Source organism: Ahaetulla prasina, chromosome 3 (assembly GCF_028640845.1).
Source record: "Ahaetulla prasina isolate Xishuangbanna chromosome 3, ASM2864084v1, whole genome shotgun sequence".
NCBI classification, from domain to species: Eukaryota; Metazoa; Chordata; class Lepidosauria; order Squamata; family Colubridae; genus Ahaetulla; species Ahaetulla prasina.
In genome coordinates, this window is record NC_080541.1 from 178,238,008 (window position 1) to 178,265,022 (window position 27,015).

The window sequence follows — 27,015 nt, forward strand, 5'->3', positions numbered from 1 at the left end:
ACTGCCCAAACATCGCAGGTGGAATTCTGGGAGCAAATAAGTGATAGCAACTTTTACCAAATCCTTAGAAATGCATTAGACTCACACACCTGTTCCAAATGGAGACCAGCGCATATTCATTTTGCTCAGAGCCAGGAGTCCCTTTCTTACTCTCATTAGTAGTTCCTGGCCGAGCCATGCGCAGGGGTTTCATATGGTAGGTACTGGCATGATCAGTTATATAATTATAGAGCTGATGGGCTGTGATGGTGTTGGTAGGCAAAGCTAATGTACCTGTTGAAAAAGAAAAGATATGGTGGGTTGTTTATCAGCATGAAAGAAAACTAAAATTAAATATTCCTCCCCATCAGGGTGGGGAGGAATACGTGAGAATGAAAGGCTTCTTTAATCTAAATAATTCTAAACTTCAGAGTGAAGCTATTTTGCTTTATATTTTATGTTATGGCTGACAGTGGTTAGAAATGCAGCACTGCAGGCTAACATGATGCAAAGAAATTACCAGTCTTCAACATAATTCTGAAGTGTAAACCCATTAGGTTGTCTTATAAGTAAAGAGGTTGGATGGCTACATAGTTCTAAACCAGTGGTTCTCAACCTTTATAGTGCTGCGACCCCTTTAATACAATTCCCCACGATGTGGCGACCCCAACCGTAAAATTATTTTTCTTTTGAATTTATCGCGCCTGAAGCCATATTGGCTAGCGATCTGAACTGCTTGCGATTGCCTTGAGGACGGAGGCATTAAAACGGAGACTACTCCCCTAGTAAGTTTATCGCGCCTGAAGCCAGATTAGGCTAGCGATTGGGAGTGATTGCAGCTGGCTTGAAAGGGAGACATCAGAGCAAAGATTTCTCTCTTTTTTAATTCATCGTGCCTGAAGCCGAATTCGGCTAGCGATTTGAAGAGCCTGCAGCTGGCTTGTGGAGTCAACCATTGGAGTGCGATTCTTCGACTCGCAAGTATACTTCCCATATTTCCGATGGTCTTAGGCGACCCCTGGCAAATCGTCATTCGACCCCCAACGGGGTCCCGACCCACAAGTTGAGAACCACTGTTCTAAACTATGTTTAGAACTGTTCCACTTGCCATGGAACAACCAACATAGAAGTTGCTGGAAATATTCTGGAAGATTAAAAGTACATTGAGCAACCTCAATGTATTTTTTATGACTAAGAGCCTTGGTCTTTTAATACAAATGAGAGGTGATTTAGCCTCTAAATCACCTCTCATTTGTATTAAAATATTTACAAGATATAAGGGCAATTATAAAGTTTTATGTATTGGATAGTCCTGTTTATATGATGTATTGATTTACGTAAAATTACTTTAGTAGCTACCTAGAAATGAGATACAAAATAAATGTGGATTGTTTCTTATCCATTTATAAACTGTCCTCAGACAGTTGGCTAAAAAGACAATGAATCACAAAACATAAATGGCAATAAAAATATTGATAGTGTCCTTGTGATATTCCACCCATTTCCCTTGAACGTAAACCTGCAGAGTGACACAGAACTATTCAGATGGGCCTGTTCTTTCTGAAAGATCTCCCCAAACACTCTGTTGGAATCCTTACCCTGAAAAATGTGGTTGCGTCCAAATTTGGGGATGTCAGGATGTTGGGTGATGAAGTCTTCCAAGAAGCTTGTGAGGTGATAACCTTGCCGTAATGCCATGTGAGATCCAAGTAGATACTGGTGTACAATACGCAGGTGAAAATCATAACTGAACGAATGCACGTGCATAAGATCACGTACTTTGTCACACTCCTCTGTGAAGAGCATGGAAAGCTGAAGAGAGAGCAACTGGAAGTGAGAGCCTAGCAAAAATAGTATATCATTGGACAGTTTAGGTGCAATGGATCCAAACAGTACCGAGAAAGGTATAATGATGGAAGATACCTGAATGAATACTCATTTCATTACCAAGCTAAGCAACATATAATCACTGTAGAAATTTGATTTGAACAGAAAGTAGTTTGATCAGTAGTCCTAGTATACTGAATTCTGGGGCTGAAATGCTAGGTAAGATTGTGTGCTTTTGCTCATTTACCAACAGAAACTTCTGTGATTCAAACTATACAATCTTTATCCAGCCAGGAATCTATCTTGGTTCATAAATTGCTCATTTTGCAAAAGCAGTATAGACAAATTATGCTGGGAAAAATATCTACAATGTAAGTAGAAATAATCAATAATCATAAAGGATACATTCTGAAGGAAAAGTTGAATTATACAGAGTAAGTCTGTTCTAATCTCTGCTTTAGGAGAATTAGGCAGGATTTTTTACTTACTAAACCTGGAAGAATTCTGGTATAGCTCATATTCCATATCATGAGAATGCATCAAGCAAGTATGAAAGCTGAAAGGCCTCTGATTTATACGCTGCTCCATAAGAAAGAAGGACTGTGATTTTTAAGTTACTACCAAGTAATATACCAAAAGGAACATTTTAACTAGTCACAGCAGTGGTTGAAGACACCGAAGGTTTAAACTGTTAAAGATAACGAACATATGAGGACCTAGTCTTATCTCAAATGTGCATATAGCAAAATTTATATGAGGATATACGAGAGGAAAAACATGTTGCGAGTTGCTGGCTTGATATAATTTATCAGGAAAATATTAAGAGATGCCACTTTTAGGAAAACAGAAAGGATCTGAGGGATCTGCCTTTTCTTAAGATGAACAAATTGTGAATAGAGAAAGTTGTGAACAGATTCAACTAATAAGTGCAGCTTCCCCAAATGCAAATGGGTATTTGCATTTCACAAAATGCAAGTGGTGTCATCATTACATCTTTTAAAATTGCCCTTCACTACTTAAAACTTTCCAACTTAAAATAACTACAGTGTAGTTTCTTTTATGAAGAGGACCAATATTTGAATTTTTGACTGGAAGGATAATTTCGAAATTGGACAGGTAGAAGGTAGCATCTCCTAAATGCTCAGAAAATGTGTGCCTTTAAGTAACTTTTCACATACTTTTCTGTTCATTTTTATGGTTCCTAATCACAACTCCTACAATTAATGTCCCATGAGTGCCATTCCTCTTCCTCCTCCTCCTCTATCCCAAAAGTTACTACTTAGACTAAGAAAAACAACAACATTGCAACATGGATCTGGTAAAAATATTTACCAGATTATACAGTTTTATATTTATTTGGTTTCTTCAATATCCCAGAAATTGGTTACATTTAGTTTCAAATTAAAGAATGTCAGTTTCTGACTGGCAATTAATGAGCAGATTCAAAGATGGAAACCTTTACTTGGGAACAGGAAAGTCCCTCTAGATATTATTGGGCCAATTCCTCAGTCATTAGCTATGGTGGTTGAGACTTATGAAATTGGAATCCAACAAGAACTAGAGAATCCAACTCCACCCATCTATAGAAAGGAACTTGCAAAAATATTTTTTTTAACATTGTGATGCCCCATGCGGTGGACACATGATATAAATGTTATTTCCTGGATTCGAAGGAAGGAATGTCACTCAGTTGGATCTATATTCTGTGCTCATACTATTCTGGCAGACCAACTTCCCCAGTGCAGTAAGAGACCCTGTATGTAGACTTGACCAAAGAAAGAACCAACCCAAAGGAGAAATTGCATCCTGTAAAACTCAGTCCACGTCTGCACCTAATAAGATAATGAGAGGTGGTCTATAACTCTGCACTCTGAGGATTGCTGGTACAGAACTTTTTTTCCAGCAAAAACCACAGCATAATAGAGGAACCAAGATGCAACTGAGATGCACTCCATTCTAGAAATCAAAGCTAAGGACTACTGAACAGATTGTCAGTGTAACATAATAGGAGAAAAAAACCCTGCATTTATAAAAATTGGAGAAAGTCTGCAGCAACAAATCAAGTTTGCTGCATGCTGAAAAGAGGGAGAAGTCAGGCCTTTCAATATCATAGAATCCCAGGCCTGACAGAATTTAGGGAACAGGAATTTTAAAAATACTGGGATATGGAAGGATGGTCCCTCAAGCTCTGCTATGTTTTTTCTTTGTTGGAGGGGGTATTCCTGGGAGGGAAGAGCAAAGAGTGCCAGGAGTATATATCCCAGCTGGGTCAAAGTCTGCAAATCATCCCAGTTACCTAGCTAAAGCAAATATTATACAACAGCAGCAATAAAGGAAACTGCTCAAGGTAGATTTTACGCATTTTAGTGAAAATGGCAAAGGCATAATTTCATACTGTGAGGGAGATGGCAAACCATTTTGCATCTTATCATAAAACCATGGGGATGGATAACCTAAGTGGATTAATGATATAGTGCTAGTTGACAGACCTCTCAGGTTGAATGGTGCTTAACTTGGAGCAGATGATCAACAATTAGGCAATTACAAAACAACTACTAATGGTGACATTGCCAAGAGAAGACAAACTGAAGCCAAGAAAGAGAATGATCTCAAGAAGGAATTTCAAGAACTTCAGAGATCTGTCAGAAGATAAAAGAAGCAATACAATGCCATCTATAAAGACACTGAAAAATGGAAACAGACATAGAACAAAGATAGTCCTCCTAAAGATCTCCAAAATTAGGAGAAGGTTCTAACCTTGAACTTGTCTACTAAAGGACCCCAATGGACTGATAACGATTATTCAAAAAGGATGAAACAAATTATTTTTCCACACTTCCTCCACTGTACAGTAGAGATGTCAACAGCCAAGTTATCTTAGAATATATTCCTGTTTTATAAGAATCTCTACTACTAGATGATGAACTCAGATCAACATTCCAGTTATAGCTAAGTCAGAAAACTGTAGGAATTGATGGAAAATCTACAGAAATATAGCAAGCAACAGAAAAAAGAATCAGTAAATGTTTTAATAGGACCCTATCAACAAATCTAGAGAATGACACACTGACCACAAAGTAGAAGTCAATATATCCAATAGCAAAGAAAAAAAGCAGAATGGGCAAACTATTACACAATATGATAAATTTTACAGGCCAACAAAATATGATCATCCAATGTAAATTAAAACAATATATGGGAAGAAAGAGACCAGAGGCTCAAGATGGCTTTAGAACAGGGGTCTCCAACCTTGGTCCCTTTAAGACTTGTGGACTTCAACTCCCAGAATTCAAAGCAAAGCTGGCTGAGGGACTCTGGGAGTTGAAATCCACAAGTCTTAAAGGGATCAAGGTTGGAGACCCCTGCTTTAGAAAACATTGATGAACAAGAAATATAATTGCTGATAATTGAGTAAACGGAGAATATAAAAAAGAAATCAGTTCATTGAATATAGACTTATGCTTTGTTGTTAGTTGCGAAGTCGTGCCCGACCCATCGCGACCCATGGACAATGTTCTTCCAGGCCTTCCTGTCCTCTACCATCCTCTGGAGTCCATTTAAGCTGATGCCGACTGATTCAGTGACTCCATCTAGCCACCTCATTCTCTGTTGTCCCATTCTTCTTTTGCCCTCAATTTTTCCCAGCATTAGGCTCTTCTCCAGTAAGTCCTTCCTTCTCATTAGGTGGCCAAAGTATTTCAGTTTCATCTTCAGGATCTGGCCTTCTAAGGAGCATTCAGGGTTGATCTCCTCTAGGACTGACTTGTTTGTTCACCTTGCAGTCCATGGGACTCTCAAGAGTCTTTTCCAGCACCAGAGTTCAAAGGCCTAAATTCTTTGGCACTCAGCCTTTCTTATGGTCCAACTTTCACAGCCATACCTTGCAACTGGGAAAACCATAGCCTTGACTATACATACTTTTTTTTTCAGGGTGATGTCTCTGCTTTTTAGTACGCTGTCTAGATTTGCCATAGCTTTCCTCCCCAGGAGCAAGCATCTTTTAATTTCTTGGCTGCAGTCCCCATCTGCGGTGATCTTGGAGCCCAGAAAAATAAAATCTGTCACTACTACCATTTCTTCCCCATTTATCTGCCAGGAATTGAGAGGGCCGGATGCCATGATCTTAGTTTTCTTAATTTTGAGTTTCAAGCCAACTTTTGCACTCTCCTCCTTCACCCACATCAAGAGACTCTTTAGTTTCTCTTCGCTTTCTGGCATTAGAGTGGTATCATCTGCATATCTGAGGTTGTTGATATTTCTCCCGGCAATCTTAATTCCAACTTTTGATTCATCTAGCCCTGCCTTTCTCATGATATGCTCCGCATATAAGTTAAATAGGCAGAGCAATAGTATATAGCCTTGCCGGACTCCTTTCCCAATTTTGAACCAATTAGTGGTTCCGTGTCCAGTTCTCACTGTTGCTTCTTGACCTGCATACAGGTTTCTCAAGAGACAAATAAGATGGTCTGATTCTCTTTAAGAACTTGCCACAATTTCTTGTGATCCACACAATCAAAGGCTTAAAAAATAGTCAATGAAGCAGAAATAGATGTTTTTCTGGAACTCCCTAGCTTTTTCCATGATTCAGCATATGTTGGCAATTTGATCTCTAGTTCCTCTGCCTCTTCGAAATCCTGCCTGTACTTCTGATAGTTCTCAATCCACATACTGCTGGAGCCTAGCTTGTAGGGTTTTAAGCATAACCTTACTAGCATGAGAAATGAGTACAATGGTGTGATAGTTTGAACATTCTTTGGCATTGCCTTTCTTTGGAATTGGAATGTAAACTCACCTTTTCCAATCCTGTGGCCATTGTTGAGTTTTCCAAATTTGCTGGCAAATTGGGTATAGCACTTTTACTGCGTCGTCTTTTAAGATTTTGAATAGCTCAGCTGGAATTTTGTCTCCTCCATTAGCTTTGTTGTTGCTCAGATTTCCTAAGGCCCATTTGACTTCACATTCTAGGACAGTGATGGCGAACCTTTTAGACAGCGAGTGCCCAAACTGTGTGTGTGCATGCCCAAACTGAAAGGTGCGTGCGAATAAGCGCATGTGCGGGCATGGGCACACATGCACAGACATCCGCACATGCATCTGTGAACATGCACGCACACATAACAGAGGCCTGAAGACCAGCTGGCTGGCGGGAGGCAGGGTATCCCAAAACCAGCAGCGTGGCAATAGGTAAGATCTTTTTCTTTTGTGATCTTCTGTTTCATCATTTGCAGGGAAACAGAAGCTCACGAAAGATACGTCACAGAGATCTGACTTGGGGCAACGGCACGCGTGCCAGCTGAGAGGGTTCTGTGTGCCACCTCTGGCACATGTGCCATAGGTTCGCCATCACAGTTCTAGGATGTCTAGCTCAAGGTCAGTGACCACCCCATCGTGGTTATCAGGAATGTTAAACTCATTCTTGTATAGTTCTTCTGTGTAATTTTGCCACCTCTTCTTAATCTCTTCTGCCACTGTTAGGTCCCTGCCATTTTGGTCCTTTATTATGCCCATCTTTGCATGAAACGTTCCCTTCGTAGCTCCAATTTTCTTGAAGAGATCTCTGGTCCTCCCTATTCTATTGTTTTCTTCTATTTCTTTGCACAGTCAACCATTTTGCTTTCTTGCCTTTCTTTTTCTTTGGGATGGTTTTGGTTGCTACCTCTTGTACAATGTTGCAAACCTCCGTCCATAGTTTTTCAGGGACGCTGTCTGTCAAATCTAATTCCTTAAATCTATTTGTCACCTCTACTGTATATTCATCAGGGATATGATTTAGTTCATACCTGAGTGGCCTAGTGCTTTTCCCTACTTTCTTCAATTTAAGTCTAAATTTTGCAACAAGAAACTCATGATCTGAAGACTTATCCGAAGACAAGAAGACTTAGGCTTATATTGACTATTTCAAGCTGCACGATATGCTTAGGAAAATTGGAATTCTGGAACTTCCCATTGTCCCCTTATGACAATCTATACACAGGTTGGGATCCCAAAGACTGAATGAAGAAGGGTGAAACATAAAAAAATTGGCTTCAGCTAGGCAAAGGAGAAAAGGCTGCATACCCACTCCTTATTTATTCAACCAGAAGCAGAATATATAATGAGGGAGGCTGGATTGGAAGAAGATAAATGTGGTTTTAAAACTTCAGTGAAAAACATTAATAACCTGTGCTATGCAAATGACATTACCCTGGTAGCTGAAAATGCAAATAACCTGAAAGTTCTGGTAATAAAAGTCAAAGAGCAGAGTAAAAAATAGAACCAATATTGAATATATAGTACAAAAGAACAAACTAATGACGGCAGGTAGAGCAAATAGTTTTAGAACTGACAATAAAGATTCTGGATGGTGGTTAGTTTCTACTTTTTAGGACCAAATATCAACAAATAGCAAATAAGGCCTTGGAAATGATATTCCAATGCAGTGACCCATCTATATATTATGCAGGGAATGATTTTCCCTGTGACACTTGAAGGATGTGAAAGTTGGGCTTTGGAGAAGCAGGATAGAAAGACTGTTGATGCTTTTGAACTTTGATGTTGGAGAAGACCCTTGAGAATGAAATAGCCAAGAAAACCATACAATGGATGATAGAACAATCTGAGCTACCGTATTTCGATCACGTTATATAACTTTGTTCTCTGGAGCAGTCTGTAATGCTGAAAAGGTGGAAGGAAAAACAAGAAAAAGACAACCAGCCGCAAGGTGGATGGCCTCAAATTATATCAACAATGGGTGCACCGTTAGAAGGCCTGAAGGACTAGGTTGCAGATAGTCCCAGAGAAGGTTTACCTATGTGGCCACTAAGACTTACCACTCAGCTGAAAACAAATAATCAACCAACCAACCAACCAACCAACCAATCACAGGAGAGTGGTCACTTGATGAGCAGGATTCTGAATGCCTAAGATGCAAAAATCAAGAAAACAGACAGCCTACAAGGTTCAAGCTACCTCCTATGCATATATTTTGATGACATTTTCTACATCCACCGAGTTTTACCTATTAGGGAAACCCTAATCATGGCAGTATTACCTGTGAGTTGACAGTCTGGCCCATGGGGATTCGTGAGCATTCCAGTGCATATTGTTTGACACAAAAATAGCATCCCTAAGAGGAACGAAAGATGAAATATCAATTTTCATCTGTCCATAACAGCCATACATTACAGTTACTTTTATTAACTATCTCACTCTGAAAACTATCCTTGGAGTTTATCCTATTTGCTTCTTGTAGTATTACAACATTTATTTAGAAACTGTGAGGCAGAAACACAGTGTGTGTGCGTAAAATCTATAAAAAGAGAAATCGTATTTTCAAATATGTCCAAATTCCAAAGGGAATTTGCATTCAACAACAAAAAAGAGATGTAGCTATATGCCATATAAATCTTAAAGAAGGTTAATAAAAATAAAGTGGCATAAAAGCATCTAAATCCAAGTAATTATTACTATAAAACAAAATAATTATTATTCCTTAAAACAGCTAATTCACTGATATTGCTTCCATCTATGATGGTTATCTCAACTGCTCTAACTCTAAAATAGAGTTATCTCAACTCTATTTTTCCCTCTATAGTTCAACTGCTGCATATGGCCCCAGAACATTCCAAAACTTGTTACAAAAGATAGTGTTTAATCTGATATTAAGGCATCATAACAATATATTTGATTTAATTACATCTGAATATAAATTTAAATGAAATAAAATCAAGATTAGTTTGTCTCATATTCAAACCATAATTTTTAGCGTGCCAATCAGTGGTGGGTTTCAATTTTTTTTACTACCGGTTCTGAAGGCATGGCTTGGTGGGTGTGGCATGGTTTGGTGGGCATGGCTTGGTGGGTGTGGCAGGTGAAGGATACTGTAAAATCTCCATTCCCACCCCACTCCAGGGGAAGGATACTGTAAAATCCCCATTTCCTCCCGATCAGCTGGGACTTGGGAGACAGAGAACAGGGACAGATAGGGACAGGGTCAGTCAGAATTTTTACTACCAGTTCTCCGAACTACTCAGAATTTCTGCTACCGGTTCTCCAGAACCAGTCAGAACCTGCTGAAACCCACCTCTGGTGCCAATCCAAAAAAACACTTAACTGAAACAAGGCCTTCAGCCTAGGAAGATTACACACACAGACACGCAGACATAACTCATAGATACACACACCGCCAGCAATTCTAGTGCACTATCTCACAATAGTTGGCTATACCCTTAGTTTCCCCATTGTACTTGCAATTCATCTTGAGAATGTGCTGACCTAGGAACCTTTACTGTTGTTAAACCATGTGGTCTGGTCATGGCAAAAGGCAATTTCCACTCACCTGGAAAGCCAATTCCATTAGTACAATGCCCCCAGGCAAAGCTCTTTGCAAATGGTATGCTGTGACAGGAGGGTTCGTGGTCTAGAAAATCAATACATTTTTTTTCAGGAGTACGTCTCCAAGATGGTTACCTAGAAAATATGCTTCCAAAGAGATCACTGGCTAGGAAACATGAGATCCAATCTCTCTGTTAGACAGCCCATTCTCCCTCCAACTAAGCACCTATCTATGATGAAGCAACAATGCCAACAGAACCTACTAGCACCCTGCCCATAATTAGCTTTCTTACCTTTGGACTCCCATCCACCTTTGGCCTGGAGTATGAGAAGGAGCCCCGTGTCTCACCAGCCATTGATGCCAGAGCTCTAATCCGGCTGGTGCTGCTGGAAATCCAGAATAATGCAGAAAGAAGTTCAAAGACTTACCAGGATATCCTCTCTTTTTTATTCAATATATCGTAAACAAAATCTTGCACGTCTACTTTTAACAATAATAATTGTTCAAATTGTTACTTTAACCTGATAATTTTTCAACCTCATTTTGCAGGAAGTTCTCTCCCAAAGAAAGCATGTCTCTGCCATATGCTTTGGTGCAGGGGTGGTACTCACTTACCATCACTACCAGTTTGCGAATGTGAGCGTGCACGTGCACTCGCTATGCTCGTGCAGGACCTTCTGCACATGTGCAGATCATCAAAAACAAGATGTGATGATGTCTGGATAGGTGGACGGAGCCTCTCACAGCTGCTACTGGTTCGTCCGAACCGGATAGAACCAGCTGAATACCACCATTGCTTTGGTGCAACCCAGAACAGTTGGAAAAAAAAAAAACCTCTTCCCACCTCACTTGTAAATCTCCTGTCCTTGATAAATCATACTAACCTGCGAGCAGGTGAGGCTGGGCGCACCTGTACTAAGATGAAGCCCATGCTCTGCAGATACTGTATGTATTGCTGAAGAAAGGCATGACATAGTTCCAGGAGCCAGGGCTCATCCTTGGATCGACATGGTAGCCCTTCTGCAGAGTCACAACTGTGGCTACGGTCCCTACCGGATGCTGTGGAGTCATTGGAGCGATGGCGCTTCTGAATGCGAGCAAATAATCAGACAATGATATTTTTCTCAGAAAAAAGTTGAATTTATGTAATGTAATAACCTTACAGCGATATCTGGGCTTCAGTCTTGCAGTGAGCCCTCAAAACTACTTCGATAACTAGGAGAGAATCAGACCATATAAATTCAGCCCTTCCTTGTTAAGAATATAAAGTAATAATGGGATTCAATGGACCTTCATGGAAAGGATTTTGGATACAATGGACAAAAACTAAGTCTAGATATTCCCCCCAAATAATAGACAATGTTCGTGAAATTGTTTCTGAGAAGAACAGAAAGAATAAAAAGTCAGAGAGAACCATTGAGAACCATGTTGAAAGCACCAGGGGATCTGAGGTATAATTTCATGCACACGTTCATGTATTCTAGTCTTTATGACCAGATCTGGGACCAGAATTTCCATTGCTAAGCAATGCGGTTTAATCCAGCAATCTTGGCAGTCTTGGTTACAGTCATAACTCCAGATGTGCAGGTCGCTATGTGGGAAGTGGAGGGAGTTCCAGGTAATGAGTGCAGGGATGCTGCAAAGAGGTGGGAGAAGCCTGACACGTGCTCTTCAGGAGTTGGGTGTATGTGTGTTGTTGAAGTGTAGGACCAACTCAGGGAGGGCAGGGAAAGAGTGTACAAGTGCAGGGAATTTGGAGAAAGAAAATGCTATGGATGACAGGGCTTTCTGGTGTACCACAGCTCTGGATCTGCAGAAAGTCTTTCTGCCACAGCATAGCATAGCATGAAGTTGAGCCCCAGCCTGAAGTGGCCCTACCCCTCTGTCAAATCCCAGCTGCAGTCACCCTTCTTACCTTGAACTCCAAGGCCCCCACTGCCCTACGCTCTGCTACCCAACCTGACCTTATTACCTTCTTGCTCTTGCTGCTAATAAGCCCTGCCCAGCCTGGCCTTTCATGAGGAAATTGCTCATCACCTGAGGCCATCTTTCTCAAGGCTCATGAGATAACTACCATGCATGACCTAGGGAAGAAAACCTTGTGTGCCAGCAGTTGCCTTGCGACGGGTAGACCAGGCGTTCTTGGTCAGCAAATGTAGAAGATGGTGAAGGTCAGGGGTCATATGGACCAAAAGGGTATAGGTAAGTGGAGTTCGGCGGGTGGGGAGAGTTGAAGTGCCCTTGAGGTCATACATGTGGGCAGACTGCCAAGTGCCCCATGATTGCATGACTATGGGGATGGTGCAACAGCTGCAATTTCAGCAACAGTTATGTTACAAGTCCCTTCATTCAGTGCCACTGTAACTTCAAATGGTCACTGAATGAAGGTCAAGGACTACCATAAAATGGCGGATAGTCTGCTTATACCTATGCAAAAGTATCTCCCCAAATGAATAGAGAATAGGATTTTAAGGATCACCCACCACCAATGACTCTTTAAATAGAAGTTTTACTCTAATCTCATTTATCGGGCTCTTATCAAATCGTTTACTCAATTAGTTCAATCTGAGAAAAGAAGATTGAGCCACCATCGTAAGCCTTGAGGATGAAAGGGATTACAAAAGGTGCTTCCCTCTCCCCCCTTGTTTCACCTTGCCTTCCAGCTTGCTTTGCTGGTCTGCCTGAATCTGCTGCCGGAAGCCTGGATCAAAGAGCAGGGGTGTAGCACAGTAATGGACCAATCGTGATGACTGCTTCAGGGTGTCTAGGTCTGCAAGCTGCACACACACACACAGGAGAAAACTTTTGCATATTGCTAAGCCTTTCATGTATTAACACCCCACTGATATAACACTGCTGGAGAACTGTCGTGTCCCACTCCTCCGCTGACGGCCGGGTCAGGGAAATCCGAATCAGGCTTGCCTCTGCAGCTCTGCCCAAAGTCCTAGCAAAGTCCTCAGAGCAGGCAGGAGACCAGTAAGTGACTTCAGCAAGATAAGTTCGACTTTTGCCTGACTCAGAGACTGCCAGAAAGCAGATCCTTTATATAGGCCATGGGGTGTGGCTCCATGACTCAGCACTCATTAAGGCCTGCCTCCTTCCTTCTGTTGCCTCCGCCTATCCAATCTTCTGATGCGAGGTCACCCAATCAGCTGTTGGTAATAAACCTCCTCAGGCTCACATGCTGTGGAGGAGGAGGTCTAGCTGCTCCGTTTGCCTGGGCATGGAGTCAGGGCTGGGGCCGGGAGGTGCTCCTTCTTCTGCAGTTTGTCTGGGCATGGAGCCAGGACTGGGGCCGGGAGGCATACATTCCTCCGTGTTCGGGAGCAGATAAGAAGGCCCCGGCTGCTCTGAGGGCGGGCAAGACACAACAAGAACAAAGGGGAAGGTTTCAAAGGGGAAGGTGCCATAATCTCCCTCTTAAGCATTTTTCTCTGGACAACAAGCAACCTATGGAGCTATGGCGTACCACTGATCTTATGTGAATGTATGCTCTATTAAATGTATGCAGACAACCAAACAGGAACAAGAAATAAATTTATCTGCTGCTTGAAACGTACTTATCTTGCAAAAAAGGGCTGTTTCAAATGGAAAGAAAAACTATCAACGATTATCAGACCTGTTCTGACATAGCCAAGACAGTGTATGAAAATTATTTTTCCTTGCACTAGTGGTGAATATATGTAAGCTCAGGTGCTGGGTTCTTGGTGTTCTATAAACTACATAAAAACAGGCAAACCCTACTGTATATTAATGTGCTGATGGTGTTACTGAGTAAGGTAACTAAACATCTGCAAAATGAGAAGAAGCTCAGAGAGCACTAAGAACCTAACAAGCAACAATCTGTCAATATTTAATGAAAAACTAATTTCTTGCATGTAAGATTTAATAATGGAGCCTGAATTGGGGTTATTATTCTGGCTTTTCTTTGCCTTTTAAATATATTAAAACAGAGCAGTTGAAAGTCATTTCATTTGTTTTTCTGAACATAGTTATTCTTGTTGGCTTCTAGATTGCAAACGCAGCTAAAGTCTATTGTGGCTCTTGGACAGAGAGACGGTGACCTCCTGGTATGCTATAGTTTCTGGTAGGCTGTCCTTAATATTTTATTTTGTGCTTTTCAGTCACTATTGACTTCTGGTAACTGCCCGGAAAAGGTCCTGTAGTTTTGTTGGCAAGGTTATTCAGAAGTTCTTTGCCACAGCCTCCTTCCTAAGGGTGAGTGACTCATTTCTACATTTGTACAGTATTATTATTTGCATAAAAACACTGGCACTTTTTAAAATCACTATGATCACACAATTTACAAGAGAAGTACAAGAATCATAAGCTCCACACAATGCCCACACCTAGAAACAGTATAAGAGGCAGGAAAGGAGAGCATTCCTATGGATGAACTAGTTTATAGTCTATCAGCTAATAATGTCCAAACAAGTGATGAACACTGGTAATTAATAAAAATGAATTTATACCAACATGAGAACTCCAGCAATGTAAGTGATCCTCAGAGAACTATATTTCAAGATTTCACTGGTTTAATTTACAGTCTTTCCTTATAGTGAAAAACATTTTATGGGATTATCATCATCATTCTTGTAGTTTATCACATCCCAGCCCCATGTCCCAGCCCCAAACTCACACTGATGGGCATGTTGGATTGAGCAGAACGTTGTTGCCATGTCACAAAAAGGTTCTCAATCTTCATCTGTTTCTCCAGCTCTGTGGAACGGGAACAGGAGCAGGAGCTGAAGAGAGCAGGGCTCTGAGATTCTTGGACTATCAGGGTCTTCTTTGCCAGAGCATTCCCAACTGAAAACTTATGCTTTTAAGAATTCATACACATTTGCCTGTACTATAGGTTTGACATCTTCAAAAATGGGAACTAATCTGGCTCTATAGCATTCTATAGCTTTATTTTTATTGCCTTGATGAATTCTTCCTTGGCCAGTTTTCACACAGGGATTCTCAGGATAGCCCCAGAACTGTAATAATGCCAGATCCTTCTTATCACTCCCCTTTACACTTAACTTTGTACTTACCTTTCCTCTCTGTGTTCTTGATCTCTAGGAACTGAGCTCCATGCTGGGCTACAGGGTCATGAACACCCTGTTCTGGGTTGTGAACAATAGGCTGGATGACTGAAACATCTCGAAGAGCTTCGTCAAAGGGCACCATGTCTGGAGGAAAGTGCAAAGGCTGCAAGATGCGTGCAGAACTGCTGAGACGACCTTGCTCCTTCCCTGGAGGAACACTAGGGCTCCGGATCAGGGCGTCAATTTCCAGGGTAGAGTTTAGGAAGGGATTTTGCTCCTGGACAAAGAGAGATGCAGCATTAGTTTAGAGGCTGCAGAATATCCATGAAAACAGAAGCAAAGAATGCAAATACCTGCTTGCTGTCCTCATGCCAGGGGGTGTCCATATAACAGTAATGATGGAACAGCCCAAGCTTCTGGCTAAGCAGGCAATGTACTACGTGGGCTCGGGCATTTTGCCACTGTAGTAAGCGAGTGAGAGAGTTGTTCAGGGCACTGCCCAGGTCCACGGACCAATTGTAAGTGTACAGCACCAACTGGAAAGAAAAAACGGGACAAGAAAAATTCATTTTCAGCATTGCTGGATCAGACTTCAGACCACCAAATTATTATTTCCTAGCTTTCACTCATAAACACATACCTTTTTGTCAATGATTTCCATGAAGAGGAATCTTTGTCGGGGAGCAACATCACAACCCTTATCTGCAGAGCTAAGCTCAGTACTCTCGAAACGCTGGAATCCTTTGACAGCTAGGAAGATTGCATTATGAAATATAGTTCCTGAACCCCAAAGGCAGTAAAAGGAATCAGGCTATTTTTTTTTTCATTTCCCTACGATGCGCCACTCACCTTGTTCTGTGCTGCAGCGCCACTGGTGGAAACTCCGTCCAAGCAGAGTAAATTGTCGAATAACAGCTGGTCGGGCACTGGTGCCTGGGGTCAGAGAATATGGCGCAAAGGACATGCCTTGAGGACCACTGCAGCAAAAGGTAAGATGTTACATGTTGGTATGCAAATATTCATCTGGTAATTCCATCTTCCTCTCCCACATACATTATTCCCAACTTCGTAAAGGAGCTCTTAAACCGTAAGCATCTCCCTATTATCTGGGCAGTTGAGCACTTACCTGACTTTTTCAAACACTTTGATAGTGGTGTCACTTGCTAAAGTAGTAACGAGATTCACTACTTGCAGCATGATAGAAGGCAGCAGGAAGCGGGAGACACTTTCCAGGACACATTGTTGCACTGATGGACATCCTGTACAGAGAAGAAACCAACATATATCTGAAAAAAATTCACTCAGAACATTTCTCAAAAAACCAAGATGCTTTGTGGCCGTCAGTAAGTTTTATTTATTATTTAACCTTGTTCTGGGTGTTAAGTTTTTATCATTCACATGACAGCAAGCTATTTTTTCCCCAACTAGGGGACTTTATCATTCACATGACAGCAAGCTATTTTTTCCCCAACTAGGGGACTTGGATTCAAGGAACAATATCCAAGATTTGTGTTTTGTTCCTATTGGGGAGTTTTTTTCCTTGTATGGAGATCCAGATTTAAAATACTATATCAACACAGAAAGAAAAGCAGAATCTGCCCACACTAGGTAAAGGTAAAGGTTCCCCTCGCACATACGTGCTAGTCGTTGCCGACTCTAGGGGGCGGTGCTCATCTCTGTTTCAAAGCCGAAGAGCCAGCGCTGTCCGAAGACGTCTCCATGGTCATGTGGCCGGCATGACTCAATGCCAAAGGTGCACGGAACGCTGTTACCTTCCCACCAAAGGTGGTCCCTATTTTTTCTACTTGCATTTTTATGTGCTTTCGAAACTGCTAGGTTGGCAGAAGCTGGGACAAGTAACGGGAGCTCACCCCGTTACACGGCAGCACTAGGGATTCGAACCGCTGAGCTGCCGACCTTTCGATCGACAAGCTCACCATCCTAGCCACCACGTCCCATTCTTTGCCCACACCAAGCTAAGCTGAAACCAGGGAAAAGAGAAATGATCAGGATCCAAAACTATAAACATACCCAAACGGTTCATGAAAGCCATCAAGGTCTGGCAAGTCTGACTGAAAACTGGGTGCAAAATTCCAACATCTCCCTCCTCTAGCTGGCAAGTCCGACGTCTATGAAGAGAAAATATCAAAGTCCAAATGGTTGAAAGATAAAACAGATCCCAGGGAGGAGAAATAATTGAGTGAGGGAGAAGTGGATCTCTTGCTCACTATCATCTTGTGCCCAAGGTTGACACTATTATCTGTACCTACTAGCACCTGGTTGTCCTATTACTTATCAGATTAGGCCCCTTTTAATGATGTGGGAGTTTCATGCACCCCAGTACATTAAAAAAGTGAAGGATTTGGCATGAAAGAAAGAACCCCCTCCCACAATTTCCTAAATTATAATGTGGATGGAAGCTATCAAAAGAGCTGTGGTGACCCAGTGGTTAGAATGCAGAACTGCAGACTACTTCTGCTGGCTGCCTGTAATTTGGCAGATTGAATGTCACCAGGCTCAGGGTTGATTCAGCCTTCCATCCTTCCAAGGTGGGTAAAATGAGGAGAAAGATCGTTGGGGGCAACTGACTCTGTAAACCACTTAGAGAGGGCCGTAAAGAACTGTAAAGCAGTATATAAATCTAAGTGCTATTGATATCATGCTTTCCTTTGGCTCTGCTCCTGCTCGGAAGCAGCACGTTCCTGGCTTGAGTGCTGCTTTACACTTTCAGTCTTATGGCGACGGCGACTGCGATTCTCTTCAGGTCGCTCCAACACAATGTCATCTGTAGTTTTGGGGCTTCCTTGGTCTGCCATCTCTGGTTTGCTCTGACAATTAAGACAGAGCACAGGGAAAAATGTCCATTAAGCTTCTGTATTAGACAAGCTTTGATACTGCCATGTTCTGCTTTGATATGGTCTTTTTCAAAAATCAAAGAGCATTCTAATAATCCACACATAATACGATATAAATATATTATTCTGCAACTATATATATGTACCCGGATATAGTACGGAGACAGCTTTGGTCACGTTGGTGGATGATCTCTGGAGGGCCAGGGTTGTTCCTCTGCTCTGGTCCTATTAGATCTCTCAGCGGCTTTTGATACCATTGACCATGGTATCTTGCTGCACCGGTTGGGGAGTTTGGGAGTGGGAGGCACTGTTTATTGGTGGTTCTCCTCCTATCTCTCTGACCGGTCGCAGACGGTGTTGACAGGGGGGCAGAGATCGACCGTGAGGCGCCTCACTTGTGGGGTGCCGCAGGGGTCGATTCTCTTGCCTCTCCTGTTCAACATCTATATGAAGCCGCTGGGTGAGATCATCAGTGGCTTTGGAGTGAGGTACCAAGTGTACGCTGACGATACACAGCTGTACTTTTCCACCCCAGGCCACCCCAATAAAGCTGTCGAAGTACTGGAAGCCGTACGGGTCTGGATGGGGAGAAACAGGCTCAAGCTCAATCCCTCTAAGACGGAGTGGCTGTGGATGCCGGCACCCCGGTACAGTCAGCTGCAGCTGACTGTTGGGGGCGAATCATTGGCCCCAATGGAAAGGGTGCGCAACTTGGGTGTTCTCCTGGATGGACGGCTGTTGTTTGAAGATCACTTGACGGCTGTCTCCAGGAGAGCTTTTTACCAGGTTCGCCTGGTCCGCCAGTTGCGCCCCTTCCTTGACCGGGATGCCCTATGCACGGTCACTCACGCTCTTGTTACCTCTCGCTTGGATTATTGCAATGCTCTCTACATGGGGCTCCCCTTGAAGTGCACCCGGAGGCTCCAGTCAGTTCAGAATGCAGCTGCGCGAGTGATAGAGAGAGCCGCACGCGGCTCCCATGTAACACCACTCCTGCGCAGGCTGCACTGGCTACCTGTGGTCTTTCGGGTGCACTTTAAGGTTTTGGTTACTACCTTTAAAGCGCTCCATGGCTTAGGGCCAGGATACTTATGTGACCGCCTACTGCTACCACACGCCTCCCACCGACCCGTACGCTCACACAGAGAGGGACTTCACAGGGTGCCGTCCGCCAAGCAATGTCGGCTGGTGGCCCCCAGGTGAAGGTCCTTCTCTGTGGGAGCTCCTACCCTCTGGAACGAACTTCCCCCTAGCTTGCGTCAATTGCCTGACCTCCGGACCTTTCGCCGCGAGCTGAAGACGTATTTGTTTATTCGCACAGGACTGGCTTAGGAATTTTAAATTTTATATTTTAATAGGGTTTGAATTTTAATTTATATTTAACATAAATTTTAAGGGGTTTTTAGGTCTAATTGTTTTAAATTTTGCCAAAACATATAATAAGTTTTTTAATTTATGTTTTAGTTGTAAATTGTCTTTGTTTTATATTGGCTGTGAACCGCCCTGAGTACTTCGGGAGAAGGGCGGTATAAAAATCTAATAAATAATAATAATAATAATAATAATAATAATAATAATAATAATAATAAAAATAAAAATAAAAATAATAATAAAATAATAATATAGCACTCAACACATATTGTTGGATTAACTCAGGGGTGTCCAAACTTGGCAACTTTAAGACTTTGCTGGCTGAGAATTCTGGGAGTTAAAAGTCCACAAGTCTTAAAAGTTGCCAAATTTGGATATCCCTGGTCTAACTTGACAGGTATACAATTACGCCACCAGGCCAGAAGCCTTTTCTAGAGATCCTTTATGGCAGAAGTGGGCAACTAAGTGAACTTTACGAACTGTAGACTTCAACTTCCAAAATTCCTGAGCCAGCATGGAGCAGTTGAAGTCCAGAGTTGCCATAGTCGCCCACCCCTGCTTTACGGGGTAAATTTCAAAGTATTTCCTGGAACTATGAGGCATTAGGCTGAAAAGTACTTCTTAAAGTCTGGGGCTGAAAAATTATAATATTGAATTATAAAGCATGTAGTGGATAATAACATTATGACTAGAGTACTGACTATCTTAAGAAGTTATTAGGTTTGCGCTCTGCTGTAACAGTTCCTCAATTTAGTTTCTGTTTGTGAGTTTTGACCCTTCCCCTTCGCACTCAAAACAGCTTCCCCCTCCATTTTCCATAGTCATTACCAGCTTATCCCAGAAGCTCCGTCGTCCCATCTTGCTTGTAGGTGTGACAGGTTCACCCAAACTTGTGGTGGGCACTGAGAAGGGCAGAGGCGGAGGGCATGCTCTGCCTCTGGCATTGTGAGTCAGTCCCTTTGATTCAGACATTGTCCGCCGCAGGCCTCCTGAAAGTACAGTCTCTATTACAGCTAGTGAAAATCCCACGCTACTCAAATCAGAAACTGCCTCTTTTTCCAGTCACAACTCTTCTCCATAGGAAGAACTGTCTGAAGCCACATGGTTTTATGTCTTTTAGAAGCTGCTTTAGCTTTAATGAATCTCTTATTGTTTTATGTGACAGCCAGTGAAAAAGAACTCCACAAAAGGCAATCATAAATCTCCAAAAAGAGCTATAACACCATGGTAAGCTGTGTGCCTTTGCACGTGACTATTCCTAAGCACAAGCCCTGCTATATTCAATAAAGTTCAGAAATGGCGGAAGCCATTTCTTATCCGAAGCCTCGAGAACATTTAGATAATACAGAATTAAATTCACAAAGGCAACTTCCTTTGCTCCTAAGAACAGTCATATGAGATCCAGGAAACCCTTGGCTGCAATAATTTTGCAGAATTTAGCAACAGATCTTACCAACATTATCTGGATCCTCCAGCTCAGTGGATGTCTCAACACACAACGGATTGGGGAGCACATGAAATTCCATGAGGGCATCACAGAGGGCATGGCGCAGGGCATGGCGTAGTCTTTCAGACAGTTGCAACAAGCTGATGTTCCCCTTCTCCCAGATGTCAAAGCGTACTAGAGGAGAGAGAGCTGTAAAGAAAAAGTCTGTTTCAAGAGAATGCCTCTTAGAAAAAACTACGGCAATTCCCAAATGAACCCTGAACTTGGACTGTGGACCAGGTCTCATTATTTTGCTTATGAACTTTTTTGGGAAGCAGAAATCTTGCCTTCCTACCTGACTGTGATTTGCCAGGTTCACACTCATGCTTGTTGGCTGTAGTCAAGCTCTCAAAGTCCGCCTCTGGAAGAAATGAAGTGCTCAGCAGGACACTGGAGGGCCTCACCCAGCGAGCCAGTGAAATGGGATTTCCACAGTCATCCACAAAGGACAGGGCAATGCATGCGACACCTGCAGGGAAACAGAAGACCTGCTTGAGTCCATTCACCCTAGTTACTTGCTACAGAAACTCAGCATCCTTGGGATGCTACTTGGCAAGGTTAAAAAAAAAAGTATGTGCAGAGAGAAAGAGTGAAACAAATGTGAACAAGGAAATCAACATACATTTGGATAACAAAGAGACCTGCTCCCACTAGGAATGGGCTTACCTACAAAACAGTGGCATTCATTACAGGTTTAGCAAAATTCAGCCAGCAAAAGCACCAGACAACAGATCAGCCCTCTCTAGATTACTTTTACTTATTCCAGCAAACAGCAGCAAGCAAGCAAGCAAGCAAGCAGCTCCTTTCCTGTACTGCATCAGGATCCCTTGAAAACTGGGGATCAAGGTTTGTGGTGGTAACTCTTTCAGTTTTTCTAACCTTCTTCTGGCCTGTAATGCACCACATTAATTAGTACCCATGGAAAAAAAACCAAGATAATGACAAATGGTATTTCTATAGGAATCACACTTTGCCAAGCAAAATCTCTTATTAATATCTGCATGCCAAAGTTCCTAAGAAGGGTGTGCAAAAAGGTAAGGACACACTCGACAGATAGCATCAGCAGACACTAGCAGTCCAGGTTTTTAAAATGACATCAATTATAGACAGAAGTAGTGAGTTTCCTCCGTGCAGAAGATGCATGATGGTAGAGACACTGTAGATACTATCTCAATCATGCACCCCATCGTCAAAGGTAATCATAACATGCTCAGCACCTCCTATTAGCATGACCTTGGCCTGATGGAGCCTTTGCATGGAAGAAATAGATCGCGTGGAGATATGTCTCCTAAACCATGCCTAGGAAAGAGAAAGAGAGCCTATTCCAGGCATGCAATAAGCCCTCTTATGGAAGCAAACTGATCCTTTAAGTTTATACTGACTCCCAGCGCGGCTGAAACATAATCCTGTTATTGACTCAACAACCACATGAGAACAAAGATAAAGGAAGAGCTAGTAGTGTCATCTATTCTCTGTTAGGTTTAGAACCATAAAGCTCAAAATTGCCAAAAATATTTAGAAATCCATCTGACAAACTACATGTAAAGAACCTGCTTCAAAAGATGCACAATACTGAAGGCACTCAAGTGTTCCAGTCCCATTTCCACTGATCCAGCAGTTTTAAGACCCTGAACAAACATGTCACCAGGAAAATTTCTTGCCCAAGCTTAGCATTTATTATTGTGGATTCTTTAACTTTGACAAATAATCCTTACTGGGAGGGGGGGGGGAAGGTTTTCCTTGGAACCAAGAAGAAAGGATAAGAGCTGGAAAAAAGTCTGGGTGATAACACTGAAGAGGAAACATGGGTGACACAGTAAACAACTGAGCAAAAGCCAACAGCACAGCAGGCATAGGATCAAAAATGAGGATGGGAAGCAGCACTAGAAGAAAACTCAGTGGCCCACTGGAATCTACAGGAAGCTACCTTGAAACTGGGAAGGTGGAAGCAGGTGCTGCACAAGATCCAACATGGAACCTACACGACAGAAGAATGGTCAGACACACTTTGATGTGATGCATTACCCACACAACCAAACCACAGTGCAGGTGGAAAAGGAGGCAAGAGTATGTCAAAGTACATGCATTATTCTCTCTGCATATAGGCAACACCAATCAACACCAATCAACATTACCAGCTAAATGAATGGGCCAAAACCCAAAATGTCTTGTTTCAAGCAGATATTTTAATCTCTAGTTATTCTGGCTCCCTATTCAAGAATACAGTATTGACTTCTACATGTCATTTCATTTTAATCACCATGGATCAAAAAATGTGCAGTCAGTAATGAACAACAAATTTCACCAAATTACAACCCACAAATGGCAGAGAGGGATTTTAAAAAAAAAGTAGTGTCTCTACATCATAATAGGAACATAGCATTAGAGCTGCTTTTACTAATCCTCCAGTTACACTATACTTCCATTCTGACAATAACCCAGATAACCAACGTGGCTATGGACTCTGCTGGTTTAAAAGAATGGGTAACACATCTGGAGAACAACAGATTTTGGAAAGGCGGCAAGATACAGTATATAGATGCATGGATGTTTCATAATTTGGTTCATATGGACCAAACAATAGACAGATGGCTCTTCACTGAATCTTCTATTTTTTGGTAGCCCAACTAGCCTTTATTCTCAGGTATCTAAGACTGTCCCAAAGTGCTCTAGTGTATTGCTAGAGTGTTTAGTCTTTATCCTGTTGCAACACAGCAGATATGCTTAGTACCTTTGCCACCAGTGCCTTGACCTCCTGGCTTATTATATAAATAGAGATCCAATTCAGGACTGCTGCTGCTGCTATTCTGGTTCAGGCAGTGCTGAAAAACAAGAAAAGAGTGGTTACTTCAAGCTAGTGCTCAGAAATGCCTCCTTACAAAAAAAAGCTGAAAATAATAGAACAGAACAAAACAACTTTGGAAGTCTTCTAGTCCAACCCTCTGCTCAGGCAGGAAAGCCTGTACCATTTCAGGCAAATGGTTGTTCAACTGCTTCTTAAAAACTTCCACTGTTGGAGCATTCACAACTTCTGGAGGCAAGTTGTTCCACTGATTAATTGTTATAATTGTCAGGAAATTTCTCCTTAGTTCTAGGTTGCTTCTCTCCTTGATTAGTTTCCATCCATTGCTTCTTGTCCTGCCCTCAGGTACTTTGGAGAATAGCTTGATTCCCTCTTCTTTGTGGCAGCCCCTGAGATATCATGCTATCATGTCACTCCTAGTTCTTCTTTTCATTAAACTAGAATACCCAAGTCCAGCAACCTTTCTTTATATGTTTTAGCCTCCAGTTCCCTAATCATCTTTGTTGCTCTTCTCTGCACTCTTTCTAGAGACTCAACATCTTTTTTTACATCGTGGCGATCAAAACTGGATGCAGTTTTCCAAGTGTAGCCTTACCAAGGCATTATACTTGCCTTGGTAAGGCTACACTTACCAGATGAAGGTATTAACACTTCATTTGATCTTGATTCTATCCCACAGCTTGATTCTTCAGAAGTTAAAAGTATAGTAATATATAATTGTAGCTCCTTTTAATACAATAGTATTACCAGATCACAGGGATGATTTTCAGTCTAATGTGAGATTATATAGCAATGAAGCAAACATTTACTTTTAGACATAAAATTACCTTCCAGCATAACTGTTTGCAGTGACTGGAACCAAAATAACCTGGCAACCTAAAAAGGTCCACTCAGCTCCAAAAACTGAACATGCAGTTCAAGGTAACCACACACTCACCTTGAAGTGGTTCTCCACATTGCTATCTGTGTATTTGGGTGTGTGTAGAAAGATCAGCAGATTCTGTCGCAGATAGCAGGCTACAGCTGGAAGCCAAGGCAGGCATGAAGTAGGAAGAGTAAATTGCAGTACCTCAGTGGGCAGGCTGCCAGGAGGTTGTATGAACTGCCAAAGGAATAGGTATCAATAGTTTGATATTTTTGAGATCTCAAAGTCCCCAAGGTGGGAGATTTTAGTCAAGGAGTAAAGCTCCTTGACTAATGGCATTTAGATCCTAAGAAACTATCATGTATGTATCCAGATATGCAAGCAAAATGTTGGAGATGTAATTGTGATGATGCTACATATTTCCATATTTGATGGACTTGTAAGAATATTAAGGCTTTTTGGATAAAAATTTGGTGGATTTTACAAAATGTTTTGAAAAAGAAGATAAAGTTCCTGCCGCAATTTTTTCTGCTGGGAATTATTACAGACTCTACAGTAACTGAGACTAAATTGATTTTAAATCTAATAACAGCAGCAAGATTACTGATAGGACAGTATTGGAAGAAAAAAGAAGTACCCACAATAGAAGAATGGATATTGAGAGTTGCCAATTTGGCTGAGATGGCAAAAATCTCAGCCTTTTTGAAAGACAATACACAAGAAAGATATTTAAATGAATGGAAAAAATGGATTGACTATATTCAAACCAGATATCAGACTAAGAGTTATCAGACTGCCTTTGAATGATTAGGATGTATTATTTCTGATTGTTTTGGGGGAGGTTAGGATTTGATGAAAATTGTAGGAGTATAATTGAGTTAGGAAGGAAATTATTTTAGCATATGTTTGTTTTATTTTTAACTATACCTTGTGTTTGTACCGGGAAGTCGGGGGGGGGGAGGGGGGTTTGTGAAGGGGGGGAGGGGAGAAAGGGGGGTAAAAAACTTTGTAAAACTTTTTCAATTAAAAAAAAAAGGAGTAAAGCTTTTATTTTAAGGGGAAAAAATTGTTTCAGTCGGAAGTTACAACCATCTCAGGAAGCAAGTTCAGTACTTCCTTCAGCCAATACCTCCACATCAGCTGGAGTGAGTTTGCAGTTCCGCACAAGCATAACTGTGATGATATCCAGGGTGGCTTCATCCAGACGCCTACGCAGAACCTTCACCAGCTCGTCCGTGATCTCAGGTCCTATGAAAGGAGAAGTAGTCTGAGCTTCTTATACCTGAACTCCACTACAGCTCTTGGGTCTGCTATAGTGCCCGTCAATTAACCCATTTAATTGTTTTTGAGATCTGCCCTGCCATTCCTCTGTTCTTTCATCTGCTGTTGCTATGTTAATTGTAATTCCAGATCAAATAGTTGCATTTATTAGAGTGAGGAGTGACTTGTGACTTGTGATATGATCCCCAAAGTGCCTTTATAGGATGGCTAGAGGAAAAGTGGGAACAAAGAAGCTACAATGGAGATATGCACAAGAGGTTATTAAATTAAGGAGAAAAATAAAAGAATATAACTTCTCTAGTTGTGTCTTTTATTCTGCCAGCAACAGCAGCATCTCCACAGGCATTTCTTCCTTCTGTCTTATCGATTACCAGATTAGAAGTGTGTGCCCAACCTACCTGCTGGTGCTACTCCATGAACCACTAGTTGGATGTGCCTATCAATTTGGCTTACAGGACGAGCTGAATCCACACTGCGGCAAAAGGCTGTTCCCAAGGATGAGTGAGAGCCCTATTAAAGAAAAGCAACATCACAATGCCTGGGTGGGAAGAGAGCAAAGCTCCCACTGTAAGCATTCAGTATAGAGGCAGTCGTCGACCTACAACCATTTGGCCACTGACCCTTCCAAGTTACAATGGTGTTGAACCAATGGTGGTTATAACCAATCTCAGAGTTACAACTAGATGCCAAGGGCACCGCTTTCAAGTGATTGCCAGTTGTCAGCTTCCCTGCTACCTTCCCCAGAAAGTCTGTTGGAAAGCTGGCAGGAAAGGTCACGTGCAGGGGTGAAATTCACTTACCTTCCCGCCAGTTCACCAATGTGTGTGCACTGCACGCGCTTGTTCTGCTAGCACACGCTGTCGTCCATACATCCACAGAGGCTTAAAATGTTGCAAAAAAGCGACGGCTTGACGTCCGTGCGGGTGGGCGGGGCCTCCTGCAGCCGCCACTACCGGTTCACCCAAGCCAGATAGAACCGGCTGGATTTCAACCCTGGTCACATGTCTCTCCCACCTGTGCACCCTTCCATAGCCATTCTGTGCTTGTTCTGTGCTGGCCACTTGCGTACCCTCACACACCCTCCCAAACCTTCATGGTGTTATTTTGCACACTCTCACCAACTTCTGCAATGGTGCCTCTTATGCAATCCCTCACATCCCTGTGCGCCCACCCCATACTTCTCACATACCTCCTCACACCT

At 42.1% G+C, this 27,015-nt stretch overlaps 1 protein-coding gene across 9 annotated transcripts in view; it reads right to left on the reverse strand.

Annotated features, from left to right (window-relative positions):
• SZT2 (SZT2 subunit of KICSTOR complex) overlaps positions 1–27,015 on the reverse strand; it is an 80,944-nt gene that overhangs the window by 6,207 nt on the left and 47,722 nt on the right. For 7 of the 9 annotated variants that reach the window (XM_058174318.1, XM_058174316.1, XM_058174315.1 and 4 more), the window contains 22 exons: positions 26,213–26,324; positions 25,663–25,781; positions 24,606–24,770; positions 23,597–23,687; positions 21,161–21,334; positions 20,833–21,015; positions 20,208–20,368; positions 17,821–17,981; positions 17,185–17,282; positions 16,280–16,412; positions 16,003–16,130; positions 15,794–15,903; positions 15,507–15,689; positions 15,160–15,430; positions 14,760–14,839; positions 12,772–12,897; positions 11,005–11,207; positions 10,413–10,506; positions 10,124–10,204; positions 8,837–8,911; positions 1,578–1,791; positions 90–273 (listed from right to left, as the gene is read on the reverse strand). In XM_058174318.1, the coding sequence (XP_058030301.1) occupies positions 90–273; positions 1,578–1,791; positions 8,837–8,911; positions 10,124–10,204; positions 10,413–10,506; positions 11,005–11,207; positions 12,772–12,897; positions 14,760–14,839; positions 15,160–15,430; positions 15,507–15,689; positions 15,794–15,903; positions 16,003–16,130; positions 16,280–16,412; positions 17,185–17,282; positions 17,821–17,981; positions 20,208–20,368; positions 20,833–21,015; positions 21,161–21,334; positions 23,597–23,687; positions 24,606–24,770; positions 25,663–25,781; positions 26,213–26,324 (3,146 nt within the window). Of the gene's footprint in view, positions 1–89; positions 274–1,577; positions 1,792–8,836; positions 8,912–10,123; positions 10,205–10,412; positions 10,507–11,004; positions 11,208–12,771; positions 12,898–14,759; positions 14,866–15,159; positions 15,431–15,506; positions 15,690–15,793; positions 15,904–16,002; positions 16,131–16,279; positions 16,413–17,184; positions 17,283–17,820; positions 17,982–20,207; positions 20,369–20,832; positions 21,016–21,160; positions 21,335–23,596; positions 23,688–24,605; positions 24,771–25,662; positions 25,782–26,212; positions 26,325–27,015 lie in introns of those variants that run through there. The other 2 variants (XR_009154057.1, XR_009154058.1) reach the window with 2 other exon arrangements.